A 23,013-nucleotide genomic window follows, 5' to 3' on the forward strand; every position below is an offset into this window, starting at 1 on the left:
TTCCACCACGCATTCTGCTTGCCTGGCCCTTGGATGATCTTGTGGCAAGCCCTGTATTATTGCTCTGATGTGGGACTGAGTCACCGCTCCCTCAGAGGAGTCTGATCCGTGAGATGAAACGTGCCATCTGCGGTCCAGATTCACTCACAGAGCCAGTCAGGGAACTGCAGACAGGGAATGTACAAATCACGGTGGGTTTGCTGGAGAGCTTTTTATCCTCACATTAACTCTTGCATAGCAGGCAGTGCCACAGACTCTTTTTCCTTTGTTTTGGTTTGTGGTTTTTTTCTCCTTTAGAACACAATAACAAAAGTTTTGCGAATTGTTGGGTTTTTCCTCGGAGTCTAGAGTACAGTTGTTTAAATCACCACGTACCATATTTGCTTATTATTGCCAGCCTCTTTCTCGAGAGGTAACTGTTTATTAGCTCCTTAGGTGAGCCTTTCCCCCTCCTTTTTATTTTTCATCAGATGAAATGAAAACACTAGGAGAGTGACCAAACGTAAATAAAACCTTCAAATTCAGCAGTCCATGCAAATGCTTTCAAAACAGACCTCCCCCGTGGGGATTACACTGGGAGAGAAGAAGGCAGTGTTATTCTTCCCCAGAGCTGGGAGCTATTTCCTGAAGTAGTCCTAAAAGGGGCTGCAGAAATGTACTGTTTGTTTTTATATCCTGAAGCCTGTCCTCAAAAGCTGCCTTATGTTGCATGGTATGTACAGGATGTGGGGGCGGTGAGAGGGTTAATAAAAGAAAATGCCTTGTGAACCCAGGCATTCCATGTGACATTTTCCTGTAGGAATTTATGCCTGTCGAGTACTAGTTTAACATGGGTCTTCCTGTGAGCAGCCAGGGAGGACAGTGTGCAGTTTCTGGGGGGAGGAAAGGAGGTCCTCCTTCCTCTTAAGTGCTTTTCTCATCTATGTAAGGAACATTGGGCTGCATGCTTGCCCCTTTCTTCAGAGCTGTAACCCTCCTGTCTGTGTGCTGTTCCAGGTCACTCAGTTGTTCAGAAACAGGCCAAGAAGAGATGCCGCTGCTCTTCCACCATCCCACCCCTCGTTGGGGTGGTTCAGGTTGCAAAGCCATTGGTGATTCCTCCGTTCCTAGTGAATGTCCTGGAACCCCGGACCATCAGAGGCAAGCCAGCAGGACACCCTGTCCCAGGCCACCACTGGCAGGAACGCAAGGGCAGCTCACAGACACCAGGGCTGCACCCCTGACCCCACTTGGCACCCCTCTGCCTTCAGCTGTTCCCTCTGGCTACTGCTCACAGGATGGTCAGACAGGGCGACAGCCTCTCCCGCCCTACACCCCTGCCATGACCCACAGAAGCAATGGTCACACCCTGACCCAGCCTCCCGGTCCAAGAGGCTGTGAGGGTGATGGCCCAGAGCATGGGGTAGAAGAGGGAACGAGGAAGAGGGTCTCACTGCCTCAGTGGCCACCGCCTTCTCGAGTGAAGTGGGCCCACGCAGGCAGAGAGGACAGCCTTCCTGAGGAATCCGCAGCCCCTGAGTTTGCAAACCTGAAGCACTATCAAAAACAGCAGAGTCTTCCAAGTTCGTGCAGCACTTCTGACCCAGACACGCCTCTTGGGACCCCGAGCACTCCAGGGAGGATCTCCCTCCGAATATCTGAATCCGTCCTGCGGGACTCCCCGCCACCTCGCGAGGATTATGAAGACGAAGTGTTTGTGAGGGATCTGCACCCCAAGGCCACGTCCAGCCCCACGTTTGAAACTCTTCCCCCCCCCCCCCCCCCCCCCCCCAGTCAGGAAACCCTGGTGTATAGCATGGATGACTTCCCTCCACCTCCTCCCCACGCAGTGTGTGAGGCGCAGCTGGACAGTGAGGATCCTGAGGGGCCGCGCCCCAGGTGAGTGAGCAGACTGGGCAGGTTTCCTTCACTAACAGGAGAGTGTCATGCCCCAGGTGGCCCAGGTCCTTCTGCTGGCCACAGAAGAGACCTGGCATGGAGATGTTTCTATACAGCTCGGCTCAGGACAGTATTCATCTGTTTGCCTCAGGAGGTAGTTGGACCAGTGTCATTGGGTACCGAGGAGTCAGGGTGGCAGAAACGAAAGCTGGAACCCAAGGGGCACATTTCACTTCTGGGGACAGGATAGGCTCAGGCGGTCCAAGTAAATCCCTCCTCCCTGGCCGAGTTCTGAATCAGTTAGGAAATAAGACAAAAGAGGAGGGCATATAGAAGACAAAAACATCACTTTTATTACTGACAGAGCTAACATGAAAGAATATGACTTCAGATTGTAAGTGGGCCCCTTGATACTGAACCCCCAAGTTAAACAGGTTTACCTACTTCATCAAAGGTCATGCTAGACACACAAATACACATAGATATTATTATACACAGCCGTGAGGCAGCCTCAGTCTCGAAAGAGAAGAGACTGGGATGTGAATGCTGAGCTCTCTTTCCAAAATCACTCCATGTCCATAGGAATAAAGAGTAGGGCTCAAGGTCAGTAATGTTTAGGGAAAACCTCTTGGAAGCTAGGAGAATGAGAAAGCAGCATTCCCCAACACACAGTCCCTAGAACAAGTGATCTCTCAAAACACCAAAAAAAACACATTGCCTGACAGCACCTTTGGAGTAGCTTTCCTTAAACACCGCAAGAGTGACTTATTACCACTACCCCCTGTTAATTTAACCTAGACCTTTCAGAAATCTCTGGAATCTAACAGCAACATTCACCCAAACTGAATTCCTATTCCATCTTCCTCAGGAGATGACAACCTCCTGACCAGCTGCTGGGCTCAGGAGGCCCTTTAGAGTGCTGTGGTTTTCAAAAGACGGGGTTGACCTCAGAAATGTGACTATCTCACCCCACTCCTATGTATATATCTATGTATGTTTGTGTGTCTAGCATGAACTGTGACTAGGTAGGTAAATGTTTTTGATTTAGGGGTTCGGTATCAGGAGACCCACTTATAATCAGAAGCCATATTCTTTAACATTAGCTCTGTCAGTAAGTTGTGGAAAATGTGGAAGATGTGGAAAGCTACAACCCTGATGTGGAAAGCTTCTCCCTCAGTCTTCCTCCACCCTCTTATCATCACCCTTCTCTTATTACTTTCTCTTTCTCTTTTTTTTTAATATCCCTGGCAGCTCCAACAAACTTTCTAAAGTGACAATTGCAAGGGAAAGGCACATGCCTGGTGCAGCTCATGTGGTAGGTAGTCAGACACTGGCTTCCAGACTCCAAACTTCTATCAAGGGTTCAGAGGCTGAGTCCACACCACCCTCCTTCATGAGTGTTCACCCCCAACTTGCTGGGTCTCTTGGTGGGCAGCCAGCACCCATCCGGACTCAAAGCCTCACCCATGATCCAGTCAATGGAACTCAGGGTTTAGAAAAGAAAGTCAATTCTGATCCTCAGAAGAGCTCAGAAGACATTAGAACAGAGGCTCTGGCCAAGGAAATTGTCCACCAAGACAAATCTCTGGCAGACATTTTGGATCCAGATTCCAGGCTGAAGACAACAATGGACCTGATGGAAGGTTTGTTTCCCCGAGATGTGAACTTGCTGAAGGAAAACAGCGTAAAGAGGAAGGCCATACAGAGAACTGTCAGCTCTTCCGGATGTGAAGGCAAGAGGTAAGTCCCTGGTGATGTCTTCAGAGCGACTTACAATCGAACTCCTTCCATGGGGATGATGATAAGTCTAGGACTAGTTGCCTGATGTTTTCCCACTTCCACAGCTCCTGACCCAAGAGTGCCATTTTTATCTCAGTCTTGCAGGAATGGCTCTGGGAGGAAGGATGCGGGACAGATAATGCAACAACAAAGAAAGTAATAGTAATAATGATAATAACTGCAATTAATACCCATTTTTCACGTGTCAAGCATTGTATTTATTTATTTATATCAACATTATTTAATTTTCACAAGAACTTGCTGAGGTAGCTACCAATTTTATCTCCATTTACAAATGAGGAAACTGAAGTACAGAGGAATTAAGACCATGCTCACCAAGGTCATTGAACATGAGAATGATAGCACCTGGATTTGATCACAGCCCCATGACTGTGTCTGTGTCCAGCAATTACACAGCGTCCCCAGCTCAGCGAAGGTGTACTTGCCCGTTCTGTATCAGAGCTGCTCTGGCAGAGAGGCCCTCAGGGCTCGGTGCTGGGAAAGGAGCAAGTAGAAGTGGTGAGCGTGGCCAACGTCTTGCCAAGACTGAGAGGGGAAGGGCTTTGTAAGGAGGAGAGCCTAGAGAAATAAGTTCATGTATTACACTGACCCTTACCTCTGAGGCATTAAGGTGGGTGTTGGCACAAAACCTGAAAATCAGGAAAGGTCTGAGTAGGGGCGCACTCTCTGGTTTGGCCCAGTCCGTGAGCCTCTACTTCTGAAGCTCCTTGAACCAGCCATGTAACTAACACGTGCCCCAGTGTGCAGTTCGTGTTTTTGATGCTTTTCATTTCTCCTGGGTTACTGCAGTATTTTCTTGCATGTTTTATTTCCTTAAAAGACTACTATGAGAAAGATTGAGTAGCTTTCATTTTCTCTTTAATTTTCAGTGAAATCTTTGTGGATTGACAGTCTGGGACTCAGCAGTTAGTGGCTTCCAGACTAAATAAAAACAGAACATTTTATCCAAATTTAGGATTGCATTTTAAAAATTTCCAACTGATCCTAACTAAATTACTAACAGGAACACCACGTTTCATTTTGTGGAGGAGAGAGAAAGGAAAGAGCTGTGTGATACTTACAAGCTATTTGTCATGTTGTCAGAAGCGCTTCTGATTCAAGGCCTTAACTGTCACCTTGTCCATTCCCCCGCTTTTATTTTCAGACTTGGGAAATAGACTAATTGAGGTGAAGTGATTTATCCAGGGTCATGTCTTTAGCAAACACATACTGAGCACCTGCAATGTGCAAAGTAATCCACTGGGTACTATGGGGACCCCAAAGATACTATTTTTGTGGATGTGCCAGTCAGTTCGCCATGGGTGGTTGCAGTATGGTCATTCTGTTCTCTGACCACTGGCTGTAGAAGGACCAAAGTAACATTCTTAGCAAAGTATTTCGTAGCGTTACCACTGAAAATACATGTTTACTCCATCAGTTTAGAAGCAGAATGGTCATGTAGCTTTTGCAGCACTGAGATCTTCCTGGGGATTTAAAAAATAAATAAATAAAAGGCATGCGCCATCTCCTGGTGGAAATAAGCATTGTCCTGTTGGGCATGAGATAGCCAGTAGCCATTGTGAGGGTTGGTCAGATGCCAGAGAATCCCATTTGTAATGCGGTGGACATATCTGAAAACAAAAATGTATTAGAAAATCTTTTCCCTGTCTTTCAATTAACTGGATTAAATGTGGTCATTGTTGCTTACTGGGACAGTTATCAAGCGGGAAACTAGTAAAGATGATTTTTGTGTGTGTGGTTCCTTATTTCATAGTAAAATGGTGGGCTAGATGTTAAATAATATCACAAGATTGAATAAAGTTCCTCTCCAAGAGAATCTTACTTCCATAGAGTCATTTATTCAGTGGGTCGAATATGAATTATAGGCTGAAAGGCAACTCAAATGTGGTAAAACAGAGAACACTAGATAGCAGGTTTCTCAATTCCGAGTTTTTTCTTCAGCCTTGAAACATCCCTATTATATTATCAATGAGTAGATTTTATATCTTGTATTAGTTCACTGCGGACCAGCAAACTGCAGATTTCCTAGGCTTATATGGGATAGCAGGCATACTTGAGAAGGAAAATTTTTGTGTGTTCAAGCAACAATACATAGTAGGCACTGGAAAGATTACATAGGAAATAATTGACCTAAAACCTGAGGTTTGTGCAGCACCTTGAAAATACTTTCACATTGATTGAGTCATGGTTCCACACTGCCTTTCTCTGGAATAAGGAGTCAGTATCGTTCTTATATGAATCACAAAAGCAGAGAGGTTTGCCTGGCTTCAACAGCCTTGTACATAGTAATCACTCATTACTTAACAGTTACTAGTTTATCCTAATTTCTGAGAAAGAAATTAAATAGAATTGTCACGCGCTTCTGAATGGACTGATGTCTGCAGTGAAACAAAGCCTCTGGCATGCTCTGTATGGCTGTACTTTGTGCTCTTTCTGGCCCAGGAATGAAGACAAGGAAGCAGTGAGCATGCTGGTCAACTGCCCTGCCTACTACAGTGTGTCTGCTCCCAAGGCTGAGCTGCTGAACAAAATCAAAGAGATGCCAGCAGAAGTGAATGAGGAAGAGGAACAGGCAGATGTCAATGAAAAGAAGGTAAATAAAGAATGGGATGCCCTTGTTCTGCTTTCCCCAGAAAAATCGACAAAGTCCACGTAATTAGCGTGGTGACTGGGCCTCTTGAGGCAGGTGGGGAAAGGACCTGTCGCATCACCAAATTGCACCAAAATCATTAGACTTTTTGGATTTACATGGCACTTTAACCAATTTCCTCTTAGCTTTTCTGCGAGTAGGCAGGGCAGGTAAGCTACTGTCCTTTTCATTTTTACAAATAACAGAAGTGAAACTTAGAGGGATTATTTCTTAGAAGTCTCATAGCCAGGACTTGAACCCAAGTACCTAGCCTCCCAATCCAGCACCAGGACCCTGACACTGTTCTCAGCTGCTGTTTGGCCAGTGCCAACGGTGTGTGTAATTTTCGTGTTTCATGGTCAAAAGGAAAATGTAAAAATCTAGAAACTTTTTTAGGGAAGGAGGCCAATTGTCAAATGACACTTCTGAGAAAAAGTAATATTAACTTTTATATCTTCCCCAGCCCTCTTTGCAGGACTTCAGTGAATAGCTTGAAAGTGCAGGACTGGAATCTAGTTGTTAGCATTTGATACTCCTACAGAGATTTCAAATGTTAGACACTTAAAAAATGACCATGGTGCTGCTGCTGTCTTCCCACATGCCATGGAGATCTAAACTGGGCTGTGTCTGCAGGGGAGAAAGTTCTCGCCATTCCACTTTCTCTATAGCACCAGAGGGGCTGCCTTCTGCTGTGCTTGCAGCTCTCTATGCAGCTCGGGCATGCGTGCTGCAAAGGAAAGCTTGCTTGCTTCTTTCTGAGCCTGGAATGTAAGTGGTTTTCAGTGATCCTGATTCCAGGAGAAACTTTCTAGGGTCATTTTATTTCATTTGCTCTACAATGTGTCCCAAGCTGTCTTGTCTGTTGGAATGAAACCACAGGATACAGACCCGAGGAGCAGAGGGTAATTGGACAGGAGAGATCTTTGCAGCACCTCTGGCTCATGACTAACATGCTGATGCAACCATTGTAGTAGCAAGTTCCCTGCTAGCCCAAAGTTTTCCTATGTACAGACTTGTCATTGTATACCCCTGATATGTACCTGCCCCAGCACAGCTAAGCACTTCATTTAACAGGTCCCCTGATTGCAAATAAGACCACTTGGCTTTTGGTCTGTCTATATTTATCCCAAAGAGAGAGCTATGTATATACCCTTACATGTACCAGGTTGCCATGGCATCTTTAACTGAAGGTTTTACAATTTTTTTGTTTTCTGCCTGTGGGCATACCTGCTTGACAGTTGCAGTGTGGCAAATACTCATTGCTTTTCCTCCCTATCTTAATTTTTAAGTGGTTTTTTTTTTTTCTAACTTTTTAGAATCGGGGGCATAGGCAGGTTTGTTACAAAGGTATATTGCATGATCCTGAGGCTTGCTGTATGATTGTATGCATCATCCAGGTAGTGAGCATAGTACCCATAGTAGTTTTTAACCTTTGTCCCTTTTCCTTCCTCCCCTTCTTTTATTCCCCAGTGTCTGTTGTTCCCATATTTATGTCCATGTGTACCCAATTAACTGTTTTCCCATCACTTTCAATTATCACCCTCTCACACGAAGCATTATGTGGCAAAAAGTATTTTTAGATTGAGAATATGAAAAAAGAGAGAATTAATTCATCCTCACGGGAAATAGGTAGCATGTATTTCATTCCAAGTGCGGGCTATGTGTTTAGTTTTCTTTTCAACACAATGCTGTACTATCTTATTTGCACAAAACTCCTCTGACACTTGTACCACCACATTTTATGCTAATGAGAATTAGAGGGCTGGGGTCACACAGTTAATAGATGCTAAAGTCAGATCTAACCTTATGTGTTTCTGACCCTAAAGCTTGCTAAAAATTGCTCCCAGGTCAGCTGCCTTTAAACCTTGCTGCCCTGGGAACTGAGCTAAACTGGAGGTTCTCTGGGTATAACTAACCAGAGCTAGAGTTTGAGATTAAAACCAGTTAAAACCCATTTTAAACCAAAAATATGAGAACAGCAGTGTCTGTGACTTGAGGACTGAGGAGTTTCGAGTCATTTGGAGTGCCTTTTTGAGGAGTCACGGGCTTAGGAAGACAAAACCCCACTCAGGGTGAAAGGGATCCTAGGGAGAGGAAATGTCACAGCCACATAACCAGGGCCTGGCACCTAGCACGTGCTCAATAAACATTTGTTTCATGAAGTTATAAAGTGCAAAACTCCCAAGTTGAATTTTACCATTTAACTGAAGAAAAATATCCAGAAGGCCACTGTGGAAAGGTTCTAGGATTAGAGTCTATGGCCTTGCTATCCTGAACACATCTGATCTCAGAAGGTGACCAGGGTCGGGCCTGGTTAGTACTTGGATGGGACATCATGGGATTAGAATTCAGAAGAAAAAAAAAATCTGGAAGTTAAGCAACTAGCTTGACCTTTCTTGACCCTTTTTTCTTTATAAAATGGAAGTGGTAATGATCTCTCACATAATAGTTGTGGGGTCCAATTAACTGATGGATATTAATGTGCTTTTTAAGCTGCAGGGTGTAAGAGCATATCATATCTTATTAGAGAAGTGTTAAAGGCAATGTCATGTAAGTATGCAAATATTGATGGCATCTGATATCTTTCGTGTTAAGATATTCAGTGAGAAGGTGCCTTATTGCCAACAAGGCTAGGCACTTTCCTAAATCAGACTCTTACAAGGAAAAACAGCTCACATTTGTTTTCTCTCTTCACTGTGGAAAATATTGCCCACAGCACCAGGGGGATGATACCCACTTGCCCCATGGGCTTATCTGGCTCTTCAGGGAGAAAGAAAGATGAGAAAAGGCTATTTAGTTAATGAGGCCTCCACGTCCAGTTAGAATTTCCTTTGGTTCCTTCTTCCTTCAATCCTGTCTTCTAGGGCTGCAAGTGGCCTGAGGGTTTGCATCACTTTGTGAGTGTAAAATGTTAGGCTCATAAACAGTTACTGAGAACACGCCTTCTCTGTTTCAGACACTGTGCTCTGCCTTGGGCATACAAACATGAATAAGACACTGTGTCTGCTCTCCTGGAACTCTGGATTAGCAAGGGAGGTGGATTATTTTAGTATACATTATTGATCTTCTGACAGACACATGGACTGTGCCGGGGGAGCCCAAAGGAGCAGTTCCTAACTCAAGAGAGTAGAGTCAGGTTTTACCTCCTCCCGGAAGATAAAACCTGAGATCAGCATTGAAGAATGTATCGACGGGAGTCAGAAGAAAACGGGCATTTGGGACAAAAGGAGAAGCATAGGGAGAAACTGAAAGATACGAAAAAGCATAGAATGTGTATGGTAAAGAAGCATGCTTCAAGTAGTTTGATATTTTGGAATGTAACAAGGGCTCATGATTAAATAAAAAATCACCAAATTTAGGCCAGGCACAGTGGCTCATGCCTGTAATCCCAACACTTTGGGAGGCCAAGGCAGGAGGATTTCTGGAGCCCAGGAGTTAAAGACCAGCCTGAGCAATATAGTGAAACCCTGTCTCTATCAAAAATATAAAAAATTAGCCAGGTGTGTTGGTGCACGCCTGTAATCCCAGCTACTCGGAAGGCTAAGGCAGGAAAATTGCTTGAATCCAGGAGGCAGAGGTTGCAGTGAGCTGAGATCATGCCACTGCACTCCAGCCTGGTGACAGAGCGAGACTCCATCTCAAAAAAAAAAATTTAAAAATTAGCTGAGCATGATGGCACACACCTGTGGTCCCAGCTACTTGGGAGGCTGAGGGGAGAATCGCTTGAGCCCAACAGGCAGAGGCTGCAGTGAACCAAGATTGTGCCACTCCAATCCAGCCTCAGTGACAGAGTGAGACACTGTCTCAAAAAAAAAAAAAAAAAAAATTACCAAATTTAGAAAATAACAAAGGAGGGCCACAAACAGTGCGAGATGAGGCTGGAAGGGTTCACAAGAGCCAGCAGGTCATAAGGTCATGTAGGGCTTTGTGTGAAATGCTGAAGTTCGGATTTTATCATATGACAATGGAGAACGCTTTGAGGTTTAGTTTGTTGTAATACTACAAGTATAAACTTGTAGTTTATAAATGTGTAATTGAATTTTCATCAGTATCACTTACATTTACATATCTGGTTTGGAAACACAAAGTTTTAAATAAGTGATGTTGTTGAAAGCATCTGTTAATATATTCAGCAAAATGCAGTTTTCTTCCTGAAATACAAAAAGCTTTTCTAATGATGGTTTAGAAAAATTAAACTTGGTCAATATCCATTCTCCAGTATTATTTTGAGGTAGAATGTAGCCTTTGACCAACTTTTGCAAAGTAATAATTTGTTATTAATATTTAAAGTTATTAATAACCTAAGATATATATCTAGGCTAGGAACTAGAGTCTTGGTTTACTAATAACTCTTTTATAAATTAAAAATAACACTTTAGTTTTACTTTGATATTTCTATTTATATATCCTAGATGATGAATAATAATATTCCAAGTAAATGTAAGTATCAGTTAAAATATGAAGCTTTCATTGTCTGAACTTCTGATACACATAAAACTAAAGACAGTGCAAATAATCAGAGCTGTCAATTTTTTAACTAAAGCCTGCCTTATTATTAAGCAAAATTCTACTTAAACCGATCACATGATTCCCTATTCTGAAGGCCAACAGGCTTTGGCTTCAGAAACTTAGAGGAATGTTTCAAAAGGCAAAAGGAATCTGTTGTCCTCTGAGTCAGCTTTTCTCAGGAGATCACTGGTTCTCAGCTGCCCATTCCTGCTGCTCTTCCTTCATTCCTGAAGTTCCAGCTCTCCCTCTGGTCTGTCTTCCTTTCAGTATTTATTTTAGAATAGGTCTGCTGATAACACATTCTTTTAGTTTTCTCCGTCTAGGAATGTCTTTATTCTACTGTCACCCTTGAAGGACATTTTCGCTGGATGTGGAATTCTGGGTTGACTCTTTTCTTTCAGTACTTAACAAATGTTCACTTTCCTCTTGCTTCCATGGTTTCTAATGAAAAATGCACAGTCCTTTAAATATTGGCTCCTCCTGTATTCAATATGTTGTTTTCCTCTGGCCACTCTCTTTAGTCTTTAGCATTTTGATTATGATGTGGACGGACTTAGTTTTGAGTTGATCGTATTTGGGGTTTGCTGAGCCTCTTGATTCTGTAAATTTATGTCTTTCACAAAATTCTGGAAGTTTTCAGCCATTCTGTCTTCAAATATTCTTAATGCATTAATCTCTTTCCCTTCTCCCTCCAGGACTTTAGTGACTAGTGACACAGTATTTCAATGACGGTTCATGTCCCACAAGCTCCGTTCATTTTTTTTTTAATCTGTTTTCTTTCAGTCCTTCAGATTGGATAATTTCTATTGGTCTGTTTTCAAGTTCACTGACTTTCCTATCTCCATTCTGCCAGTTATTTTTTTTTTAATTTCAAATATTATAGTTTTCAGTTCTAAAATTTACATTTAAAAAATAGTTTAGGCCGGGCGCAGTGGCTCAAGCCTGTAATCCCAGCACTTTGGGAGGCCGAGACGGGCGGATCACGAGGTCAGGAAATCGAGACCATCCTGGCTAACACGGTGAAACCCCGTCTCTACTAAAAATACAAAACGGCGATATGAGCCTGTAGTCCAGCTACTGGGAGGCTGAGGTGGGAGGTGGCTAAACCCAGGGCCGGGCTTGCGGTGAGCTGAGATCTGGCCACTGCACTCCAGCCTGGGCGTGAAGCGAACTCCGTCTCAAAAAAAAAAAAAAAAAGTTTATATTTCTTTGCTGAGAACGTGCCTCTTTTCAAAGTTGTTTTAAAGACTCTTTTAGAGTCTAGGCACAGTGGCTCATGCCTGTAACCCAGCACTTAGGGAGGCCGAGGCAGGCAGATCCCTTGAGTCTAAGAGTTCAAGACCAGCCTGGTCAACATGGTGAAACTCCATCTCTACAAAAAAAAAAAAGAAAAAAAAAAATTAGCCAGGGGTGGTGGTACGTACCTGTAATCCCAGCTACCCGGGATGCTGAGGTGGGAGGATCACCTGAGCCTGAGGGGGCGAGGCTGCAGTGAGCTCTGATTACGCCACTGAGCTCCAGCCTGGGCAACATCTGGGTTATCTCAGCATTAGCATCTGTTCATTGCCTTTTCCCCTGAGAATTGGTCACCATTTCACTGGTTCTTTGTATACTGGGCAATTTTTGTATTGTATTTTGAACATTTTGAATATTATGCTGTGAGACTGAGTTCTGTTAGAATCCTTTAGAGAATTTCTTTTTGTTATGCTTTAGTTTTAGGAGGCAGTCAACCTAGTTAGGTTTAGCCCGCAGGTTCTGTATTACCCTTGGGTGGTAGTTCCAATGTCAATTCCATTTTCAGGGCCATTGCTATATTGTACCAGTCTGTCCCACGTGTGCCTCTTGCAGAGGTTAGTCTGAGACTCGAGTGTCATTTCTCAAAGCCTTTGCTGTGCTGCTGTGGCTATAACCACAAACGTGTAGACTGAAACTGTGCCGAAGACTTGTGTCTGCTCCTGCACAAAATGAGGGCATCTTCTTTCTCAGCTCTCTCCTGTCCAGTGTTAGCCCCACACTCTCTGGCTGGAGAGAGAGGCTCTCCTGGTGTTCTGTGCTGCTGTGCAGTTCTGCATGACTGGGACCACCCTCACTGGAAAAGAGGGAAGGATAATGGGGATTCTCCTCACAGTCTTTGGACAACAGGGTCTCATTTTCCCAGTTCCTCTGGCCAGAGGGAAGAGTTTTCTCTTGGGGTTCGAGAACCTGTGCCCCGCTGTGCAATGCAGCTCTGAGTGCAGCCACCCTTGGGGACAGAGCTGGGAGAAGAGAGAAAAGAGAGCAGGTTGGAAAAGGACAGGATTTCCTCCACACTCTAGCTCACAGAGGCCCCTTTCCTAGACCTCTGGCTTTAAAGGCAGGGTTTTTGCTACTGTAGCCTCTGAGCAGCTCTGCACTGGGCCTGTCCTTGGGTCAGAGCTACAACATCAAGGACAGAAAACAGGAAACTCACTCACCCCCATTATGGGTTGCACTTCAGGCTTGACTGCCTTCCCCCATCACTGCTATGGTGAACTTTTCAGGGTCCTCTCCAGAATCTAGAGATTTTAATTGTGATAAGTAGGAAAGGCTGCAGTGGGCTGGTGCTGTCTTGGCCCCCACAGCCCCAGGGTTTGTGACAGAGGGACATTTTAGAGCAGTCACTCTGGCAGCTGCGTGTGGAGGAGGACAGGAGGAGGGTGGACGTGGGGGTCTCATAGCCCTCTGGGAAAGTAGTGATATGGGTCTCAGGGCCAGTGCAGTAGGATCAGTGAGAAACAGGGCCATTAAAAAAAAGAGGAGGAGTAAGATGGGCAGAACCTAGTGACAGATTAGATGCAGAAAAAGGGAAAGAGAAAGAGTCAAGGGTGACTCGCAAGCCCCAGGCCTAGCTAACTGTCAGAACTCAAACGGAAAAGTGGGAGGCCATTCGGGGGAGAGGAGATGATGAGTTTAGTTAAATTTGAAGAAATTTAGTATTGTTTCTAGTGGGTTATCAAAGATCCCTGCTAACTGCAACCAAGAGACCTTGAGTAGATTGGGTGGCTTTCTGGCCATAAGCCTTCCTGAGAGGAAATGGTAAAGAACCGTTGTTGATAGAGAATGTGCTGGAGAACATCTGAAATGGCAGCCAGGTCCCTGTGATCCTTCTGCTTTAATGAGGTTACACAACATGGGATGGAGCTGTGATCCAGTTGCTGTCACTAGGACAGAAACTGCCTCTGCCTCACTGAGGGTGAAATTCAGCTAAAGAAAGCAGAAATGGCTGCTGCAGCCTGCATCCTTCCTTTTAAGACTAAAGAAAGAAAGATACCAGCAAAGCCTATATGGTAGAAATGGCTTTATCTCATCCTAGTTTTTACAAGCTAAGCTGAATTCCACTCTATTCCTGAATCCCAACCACTTGGCTAGTAGTCCTAATTACTCTTAAGACGGAGACACACAGAGGCCAACTGTGTGTGTAGAGTGATGTTACTGGTGACGTGGTCTTGTCAGGGGAAGGTGTATTCCCCCTACAGACATCTATCTAATATGAGTGGTGTGTTATCTTCAAATTGTTGTCTAATCTTAACGACTGCACAAAAAATAATTAGAATGTGTATAATACTTTCATATTTTCCAAAGTGATTGCATCAGCCTTCAACTCTTCAAACTTCTGGCATCCATTTCAACATTCATGTCTCGAGAAGTCAAATTTCTAGAAAATGCTTTTAAAAAACTCAATAGTGGAAAGAAACAAGGCTTTTCTTTTTATCCTCAGGGCTTTATTTCTATTATGACTTCTTTTGAAACTAATATCATATGTTGTGATTTCCGCCAGCCTTGTGTGAGCCTCATAGTATTCTTATGAGCTATTTTAATATAGTGATGAAAGCCAGATGATCTGCATTTAAGCCTGGCTCTGTCACTTACCAGCTGTGTGGCCTTGAACAAGTTAAATAACCTCTATCCTCCTCACTTTCCTCATCAGTAAATGGGGATAATAATAATACCTCTCTCAGCGGGTTGTTGCAAGTAGTAATTGAATAGTGAAACACTTAAATGGTGTCTGGCACAGAGAAAGAGCTGACATTATTATTAGTTTTCAGCAGGCGTTATTTTCTTCTTGCTGTGGATAACTGAGACACAGAAGGTCAAGTGACTTGCCTGATGCCGAATTTTATGTCAGATCCTCCTGCCTCCTTGTCCAGTGTTCATCCTGCTGCAGGCAGGAAGTGGGGAAGGGTCCAGCAGGACCTTTCTGCAGAGGATGAGGTGGGAGGAAGGGTCTGCGAAGCTATGTTTGGAGGAAGAACTCTTATAAATAGCATCTCACACAGGGTGAGCTAACAGTTTATGCCAGATGAGAAGTGGATAAATGATTTTACAAATTAAGTAGCTCCTGAGAGACTAGTGTGTTATTTAAAACAAAACACACCTCTTCTCCCTCCCCCGGTGAGTTATTCTGGTAGAAATTGGTAGGTTTTTTGGAAGAGATCTGCCTGGCAAAGAAATGGCTATTTAGTACAGCCAGCTTTCTCTTGCTGCTGTCAGTTTCTCAAATCCCTCTTAATTGCATTTTTAAATTCAAATTCTAATATTTTAAGGGGCTTGTTAGGGTTTTTAAAAAATTGAAATGCCATTTACCTGAGGAACATTCAGCCAGGAGTGACTGATGTGACCACTCAGTAATTCTGGCCTTAGCATCTATGGCTGAGCTGTGAGATGTCACATTATAGTCCAGCAAATATTAATAACTTTCCAAAATCAGAATGCCACAAAATGTATATTGGTTCTTTCCACAGAAGCCTCCCTGCGTCACTTCTATACATTTTCATCTCATTCTGTTCTTTCTTGTACTGTGAAGCCTGGGGTACACACATGCTCCTGTGACAGATTTATTTATGGTTCTGCCCAGCACTGATGTCTCTGAAAACCAAAACAGGGTCTGGGAAGGAAAGATGAGGTAGGTTGGACAGCTGTGTCTGAAGCCTGATTGCAGTTCAGCTGGGTCAAGTTATTTTGGCCCTTCCAGTCCACTGAGCCATGCTCACCTCAGGGCCACCCCTGCAGTGTTGCTGATCTGCTTAAGTGCCCGCGAGAGCTTTTGAGCTGAGTTCGGCAGCAAATTTGAAAGGAAGAGTTCTCTCCTCTCATCACTCACCCCCACATATAAGAGCAAACTACTTATCCTTGGTTTCTGCCCATTTGCAAATTGATAAGCATCACACACATCCTTTAAAATAGCAGCCTCTGGCTGGGTGCGGTGGCTTACACCCCTAATCCCAGCACTTTGGGAGGCCAAGGCAGGTGAATAACCTGAGGTCAGGAGTTCAAAACTAGCCTGACCAACATAGTGAAACCCCATCTCCACTAAAAGTACAAAATTAGCTGGGCATGGTGGCAGGTGCCAGTAATCCCAGCTACTCGGGAGGCTGAGGCAGGAGAATCACTTGCGCCCGGGAGGCGAAGGTTGCAGTGAGCCAAGATCGCGCCATTGCACTCCAGCCTGGGCAACAAGAGCGAAACTCCATCTCAAAAAAACAAAACAAAACAAAACAAAACCAGCCTCTGAGAGCCACAGGAGGAGTTTTAAATACAATGAGGTCACATGAAATAATAATTTAATAAGTGTTTTAGTTCCTTCCAGAAATGACAACACATAATACTAGTTTCCAAAAAAGTCATTAATAGAAATAATGAAAAACAGGCTGAAAAAAAGCACCTTGTTTCTTTCCACTATTTAGTTTTTAAAAAGCATTTTCTAGACATTCTAGAAATTCTGCTTCTCAGGACATGAGGTTGAAATGGACGCCTGAAATTTGAATGAGCCGAAGGCCTTTTCCTGAGGGTGGAGTGATAAGAATGTTTTGCCGTGATAACTATCTCTTTCAATTTGGTATAACCTGGTTGTCTTTAAGTGTCTTCCAGTAACATCTAGAGCAACAAGCCTAGGAAATGTACCCTACAAGTTAAAAATTCCTGGGCTGACTTCACGTAGATGACATTCTCTCTCATCTATCTGAAAAACAGGAATGATGACATTTGACTTGTCTTAACCCAGTCCAGCAGGAATGCTGGGAGGTACAACAGCATGCAGTGTTTATTTTTCCTGTTGCTTTGCATTTCAGTATCCTTGCCTTCTTCTCTATATGAGCTGATATCACAGTGAAAGATCATCACACCCTGCCCGGCATTTTGCTGGAGGTACATAACATGTTACCTTGCAGGTAAATTTCATAGCTTCCAGCCGGAATTGCTTTTTTGGAAAATGAAATTTTTCCAGGAGAAGATAAGAAAACTTAAATAATTAATATTATGCAATTTTAACAGCTTGAGGAAAACCAAAGATTATAACCTGTGATGAGATGGTACAGCAGATATGGATTGATTGATTGACTGATTTAGAGACAGAGTCTCGTTCTGTCGCCCAGGCTGGAGTGCAGTGGTGCGATCTAGGCTCACTGCAAACTCCACCTCTCGGGTTCAAGCGATTCTCCTGCCTTAGCCTTCTAGTAGCTGGGATTACAGATGCCCACCATCACAACCAGCTAATTTTTGTATTTTTTTCAGTGGAGATGGGGTTTCACCATGTTGGCCAGGTTGGTCTCAAACTCCTGACCTCAGGTGATCCGCCCACCTCGGCCTCCCAAAGTGTTGGGATTACAGGCGTGAGCCACTGCGCCTGGCCTGGATGTGAATTTTTTAGCCACCTGCAGCCTCTAGGATTAGGCAGATTGAGAAAACAAGATGTCACCATTAAAGCCAGAACTTAGACATTTCAAGGACATTATGAACCTCACTCACTTGTGAAGTACCTCTGATGCTCCAACTCCAAGATGGGCAGATTGTGGAGAAATAAATATTTCCCTAGTCATTGTGATTACATTCCTCATGGACCTTCTCTGGTGCTGATATTGAAATAATACACAAGTTGTCAGTACCCTTCAATTCTGTTGGTCAAAAATAGGTTTTTCCTGTTTATTTATTTTTCCTTTAAAATTAACATATACTTCCAACATAGAAGTTGTAACCTTTATGTTTAACCAAGTTTCCAGTTGAAGCCAGTTTGGGGCGTGTGTGTATATATACACACACTGATTTTAAATATATATATATATATATATATAGTGTGTGTGTGTGTGTGTGTGTGTGCAGTTGAGCTGGGACCTTTTTAGTGGTTAAAAAAAAAAAGTAAGTTTTAACTAAAAAACATTGTCTTCTTTCCATCTAGCTATTTTAGGCTAAGAGAAAAATGAGACACTAATTACAAAAACCGTGTAGTTTAATTTCTGTTTTGCAAAAGAAGCAGTAGACACTTAATATAAATGAATTCAAACTAGAAGCCACTAAGACATTTACTTCCTTCCTTCAGTTAAATATATTGGGTATTTGCCTCACTGTTTTATAAGTATGAAAATATGTGGCAAATTAAGGTGTCGAATTGCACAGCTCTGGTAACTGGAGACAGGGGAGGTAGAACAAGGAGTTGACTTTCTGATAAAGGTCTTGGTGTCAATTTCTAATAATTATACATGGGTGGCCCCTAAAGTGAGGCTGACTTGAGTTCACAGCAGCCCTACCTGATGGTACGTGTGCACCATTAGGCCATCTTAGTTTCCTCCCTTGTTATAGGTAGATAAAACAGTATCTACTGTAAGATTGCTGGGAAGACTAAGTAACATAATCAATGTAGAGTTTCTCCATATGTATGGCACATATCAACTGCTCTACAAATGGTAGCTACAGTTAATATTCAACTCAACTCTAAGACCTTGGGCGAATCCCTTAATTCCTCTGACCCTTGGCCTCTGTATTTGTAAAATAAGAGTACTGTTTACTCTACCTGCCTACTTACCCATGGTATTGTCATGAGGATCAAATGAGAACATGTCTTAAAAGGACTTTTAAAAATGAGTAGTTGGCCAGGCACGGTGGCTTACACCTATAATCCCAGCACTTTGAGAAGCCGAGGTGGGTACATCACTTGAGGTCAGGAGTTCAAGACCAGCCTGGCCAACATTATGAAACCCGTCTCTACTAAAAACAGACACATTAGCCAGGCATGGTGATGGGCGCCTGTAATCCCAGCTATTTGGGAGGCTGAGGCAGGAGAATTGCTTGAACCCAGGAGGCAGAGGTTGCAGTGAGCCAAGATTACACCATTGCACTCCAGTCTGGGTGACAAGAGCAAAACTCCATATCAAAAAAAAAAAAAGAATAGTTAAAATAGTTAAGAAACCAGTTAGAAGGCAAAGCTGTACATAGCATGACACAATGGAGAACATTACAAGGTTGTGTGTTGGCATATGAGGTTTAGAGAAAAGCAATGGTAGACCCTTAGGGAAAGAAGGCTATTATAGCATAATATTGGGGAACACTCCATATAGAGGAGGGGGAGGGTATTCAGCTGAGCCTTGAAGATGACAGAAAGCAGCTGGGGCAGGTGACTCCTGCTTCCACTGGCACCTCCTGTTGGCTGATCTTTGCGGTCTCATCTGTCATTTCAGGCTGAGCTCATTGGAAGCCTCACCCACAAGCTGGAGACCCTCCAGGAGGCGAAGGGGAGCCTGCTGATGGACATCAAGCTCAACAACGCTCTGGGAGAAGAGGTGGAGGCTCTGATCAGCGAGCTCTGCAAGCCCAATGAGTTTGACAAGTATAGGATGTTCATAGGGGATTTGGACAAGGTGGTCAACCTGCTGCTATCCCTCTCAGGGCGTCTAGCCCGTGTTGAGAATGTCCTTAGCGGCCTTGGTGAAGATGCCAGTAATGAAGAAAGGGTAGGTGGCCTCGTGATGCAGTTCAACAGGTTCTCCCTCAGAGCCCACATACATAGAGAGGTGCCATTAGATGCCATCCCTTCTCTCAGGAGGATTTGTGGCAATACGTTTGGGGCAGGGAGAGAATACATATATAGGTAACCAAGAAACAGAGAAGGCATTTTCTGTGTCAAGATACAATGCTGGCTGGGTGTGGTGGCTCATACCTGTAATTCCAGCATTTTGGGAGCCCAAGGCAGCCCTAGCCAAGATGGTGAACCAACATGGTGAAACCCCGTCTCTACTAAAAATACAAAAATTAGCCAGGCACCATGGTGCATGCTTGTCATCCCAGCTACTCGGGAGGCTGAGGCAGGAGAATCACTTGAACCTGGGAGGCAGAGGTTGCAGTGAGCCGAGATTGCACCACTGCACTCCAGCCTGGGCGACCACCTCAAAAAAAAAAAAAAAAAAAAAGATGTAATGCTGACACTTAAGGTTCACGGAATTCTTGGGAAAGTGAAAACCACAGGCACCAGAGTTTCTTTCCTCCCAACTGTCTTCCTTCCTTTCTTTCAAAAAAAGATAAAAACATGATGAATACATTGAAACAGGGAGGGGGCAGGAACATAGGCTCAAGGCTCCAGGGTATCTTACAGGAGGGGCCACAGGCACTCAATGAGGATGCACCGGGGTGTCTCCACTGCACCCCCTCCTTGAAGGGAGGGTACAGGGGGACAGGTCCAGTGCTGACCCCGCTGGAGACAGTTCACCAAGACCTTCCACCTGTCAGGCACTGCAAGCTTATGCGCAGTCTCATGGAATCCTCACAACAGCCCAGTGGGGGAGCTAGGATAGGAGTCCTACTGCAGACCCCAAGTTGTATCACTACATTGAACAGAATTCCAGAGCTACAGAGCATTCTTCGTCTACTCATCTGTACAGCAAATAGTGGAGGTCTCGTGTGCGTCACTTAGTGGACTAAGGCACAACTGGGATACATTTGTGAGCAAAGCAGACAGATCCTACCTTCCTGATACTGAACAACAAACAGTAGACACAATTATTTTATATATATGTGCACAGTGTGTGTGTGTGTGTACATACATGCTAGAAGATGGAAAGTACTCCAGCCATGAAAAGGGGCTCCTTTTCTTGTCTATGCTACCATCTTTTTCTTTTTTTTTTGTTTTTGAGACGGAGTCTCACTCTGTCACCCAGGCTTGAGTGCAGTGGCGCAGTCTAAGCTCACTACAACTTCTGGCTCCCGGGTTCATGCCATTATCATGCCTCAGCCTCCCAAGTAGCTAATATTATAGGCGCACACCACCATGCCCAGCTAATTTTTGTATTTTTAGTAGAGACGGGGTTTTCCATATTGGCCAGGCTGGTCTTGAGCTCCTGACCTCAGGTGATCCACCCGCCCTGGCCTCACAAAGTGCTGGGATTGCAGGCATCAGCCACCACGTCCAGCCTACCATACCATCTTTCTTTTTCATTGCTCTCATGGATTCTCCAATAATTTCTAATATATTGCATTAAAAGGAAAGATGTCCTTTTTCAAATAGATTTTAAAAGGATTAGAAAAAGTCTGGATCCTAATCATTTAGGAAAGTGACTCAGCATTTAGGAACTCTGCAGCACCACTCTCAGCATCTACCTCATGTCAATGTGCTGAGTCAGCTTCCTTATCTAGAAATTGTCTGATACTACCTAACTCAGAAGTGTGTCCTTTCCTCCTTTCTTCCACTCGACAAACAGCTAACAGTAGCCTGTCAAATATGAGGTGCTGTGTCTGCTGGGGACAAATGCTGACTAAGACACCGGCCCTGCTCTCCAGGAACTCACAAGTTATGGAGGAAAGCAGCATGCAGGAGCAATTGTGTGCTGGTGCTGAGCATAGTGAGAAACAGCCACCAAACACTTCTTAGTTGGGGGAGTGTAAGGCAGGAAGGACTTCACACAGTGGCACATGAATACAGTTTAGAAGAACATCTTAATTCTAAGAGGACTGAGAGGTGAAGGGCCTCACCATTTAGAAGAAATACCATGGATAAAGTCAAGAAAGAGATGCCACATTTAAGAATTGATTTGCATGTGGTTTGGTATGTCTAGAACATACAGTGATTGCTTCGTTGGTTTGTTTTTAAAAATAGTGAGCTAAGGCTGGGCACAGTGGCTCACACCTGTAATCCCAGCACTTTGGGAGGCCAAGACGGGCAGATCACGAGGTCAGGAGTTTGAGACCAGCCTGGCCAACATGGCAAAACCCCGTCTGTACTAAAAATACAAAAATTAGCCGGGTGTGGTAGCGCGTGCCTGTAATCCCAGCTACTTAGGAGGCTGAGGCAGGAGAATTGCTTGAACCTGGGAAGTGGAGGTTGCAGTGAGCCAAAATCACACCACTGCACTCCAGCCTGGATGACAGAGCAAGACGGTCTCCGGAAAAAAAAAAAAAAAAAAGTGAGCTATAGGAATATTAGAAACTGACAGAAAGTACATGGCCCCATCAAAAGGGATAAAGAAGCAAGTTCAAAGAAGGTATGGGAAGGATTAAGGGGGAAACCAGGAAAGGGTAATGAGGGCTCCTCCCCTTGTCTCTCACCCAGAGCTAGCATCAGCAGCAAAGCCATTATCGGCCTCTTTCTGAAGGAGCAAGGGGAAGGGAGCCCTGATCAGAACCATAGCTGTAGCTGCCCTACAGCACTGAGGCCCTGGTGAAAGAATGCAACTGCCACTAACTCGAAGCCTGGCACAGAGGCAGCCAGGGATACATGCCACAATTTCTTTTTGCACTCTCCAGTCTTTTCCATCACTCCCCGTGGTCAAATCCAGACAGCAAGGGAGCCCAGTGGATGCAACCCCTAGAGTTCAGATTCCCTCAGCACAGGGCAGAGGAGAGTGGACCTGGAGAGGCAGACACAATATCCAGCACAGAAAATCATCACAAAGACCTTACTGCAGTCATACCCTAGACTTTAGACTTCAGCCTGTAGGTCGGGAAGAGTCATGAACTAACTTTGTGACTTAGTCAGCCTGGGGAGGGGCAAGATTGATGTTAAAATAACAGTTGGGAGGCTCATTGTAATAGTCTAGACAAGGAGGTTTTATGCTATTGATGTAGACAATTGTCCCGGGGATAGAGAAGAGGGAATAAATTAGAGAATGAATTTGGATTAGCAAGGGGCATGTTAGATGAGGGGAAGGGTAGAGCAGAAAATAACTCCAAGTTTCCTATTGGGCCACCTGGATGAATGCTCTAGATATCTGAGATAAGAAAGACTAGAGAAGTTTCTAGTTAGGGCAAGATAAATTGTTCTAGAACTGAATTAAATTCAACACTTACATGCACGCCTCCATTCTTAAATACAAGTAAGTTTGCTCACTTGATTTTATTCTCAGCTTGGTCGCTGTTGGTATATAGCAGTGCTACTTATTTGTGTATGTTGATTTTGTATCCTGAGACTTTACTGAATTCAT

General features: G+C 44.1%; 1 protein-coding gene across 6 annotated transcripts in view; it reads left to right on the plus strand.

Moving 5' to 3' along the window:
- The window catches only part of SHROOM3 (shroom family member 3), a 198,769-nt gene that overhangs the window by 173,416 nt on the left and 2,340 nt on the right, over positions 1-23,013 (plus strand). For all 6 annotated transcript variants that reach the window (XM_017958757.3, XM_009206907.4, XM_031664524.1 and 3 more), the window contains 4 exons: positions 997-1,878; positions 3,130-3,618; positions 6,121-6,271; positions 19,282-19,554. In XM_017958757.3, coding sequence (XP_017814246.2) covers positions 997-1,878; positions 3,130-3,618; positions 6,121-6,271; positions 19,282-19,554 — 1,795 coding nt within the window. The remainder of the gene's footprint in view (positions 1-996; positions 1,879-3,129; positions 3,619-6,120; positions 6,272-19,281; positions 19,555-23,013) is intronic.

The sequence above is a fragment of the Papio anubis genome, chromosome 3 (genome assembly GCF_008728515.1).
Source record: "Papio anubis isolate 15944 chromosome 3, Panubis1.0, whole genome shotgun sequence".
Taxonomy (NCBI): domain Eukaryota; kingdom Metazoa; phylum Chordata; class Mammalia; order Primates; family Cercopithecidae; genus Papio; species Papio anubis.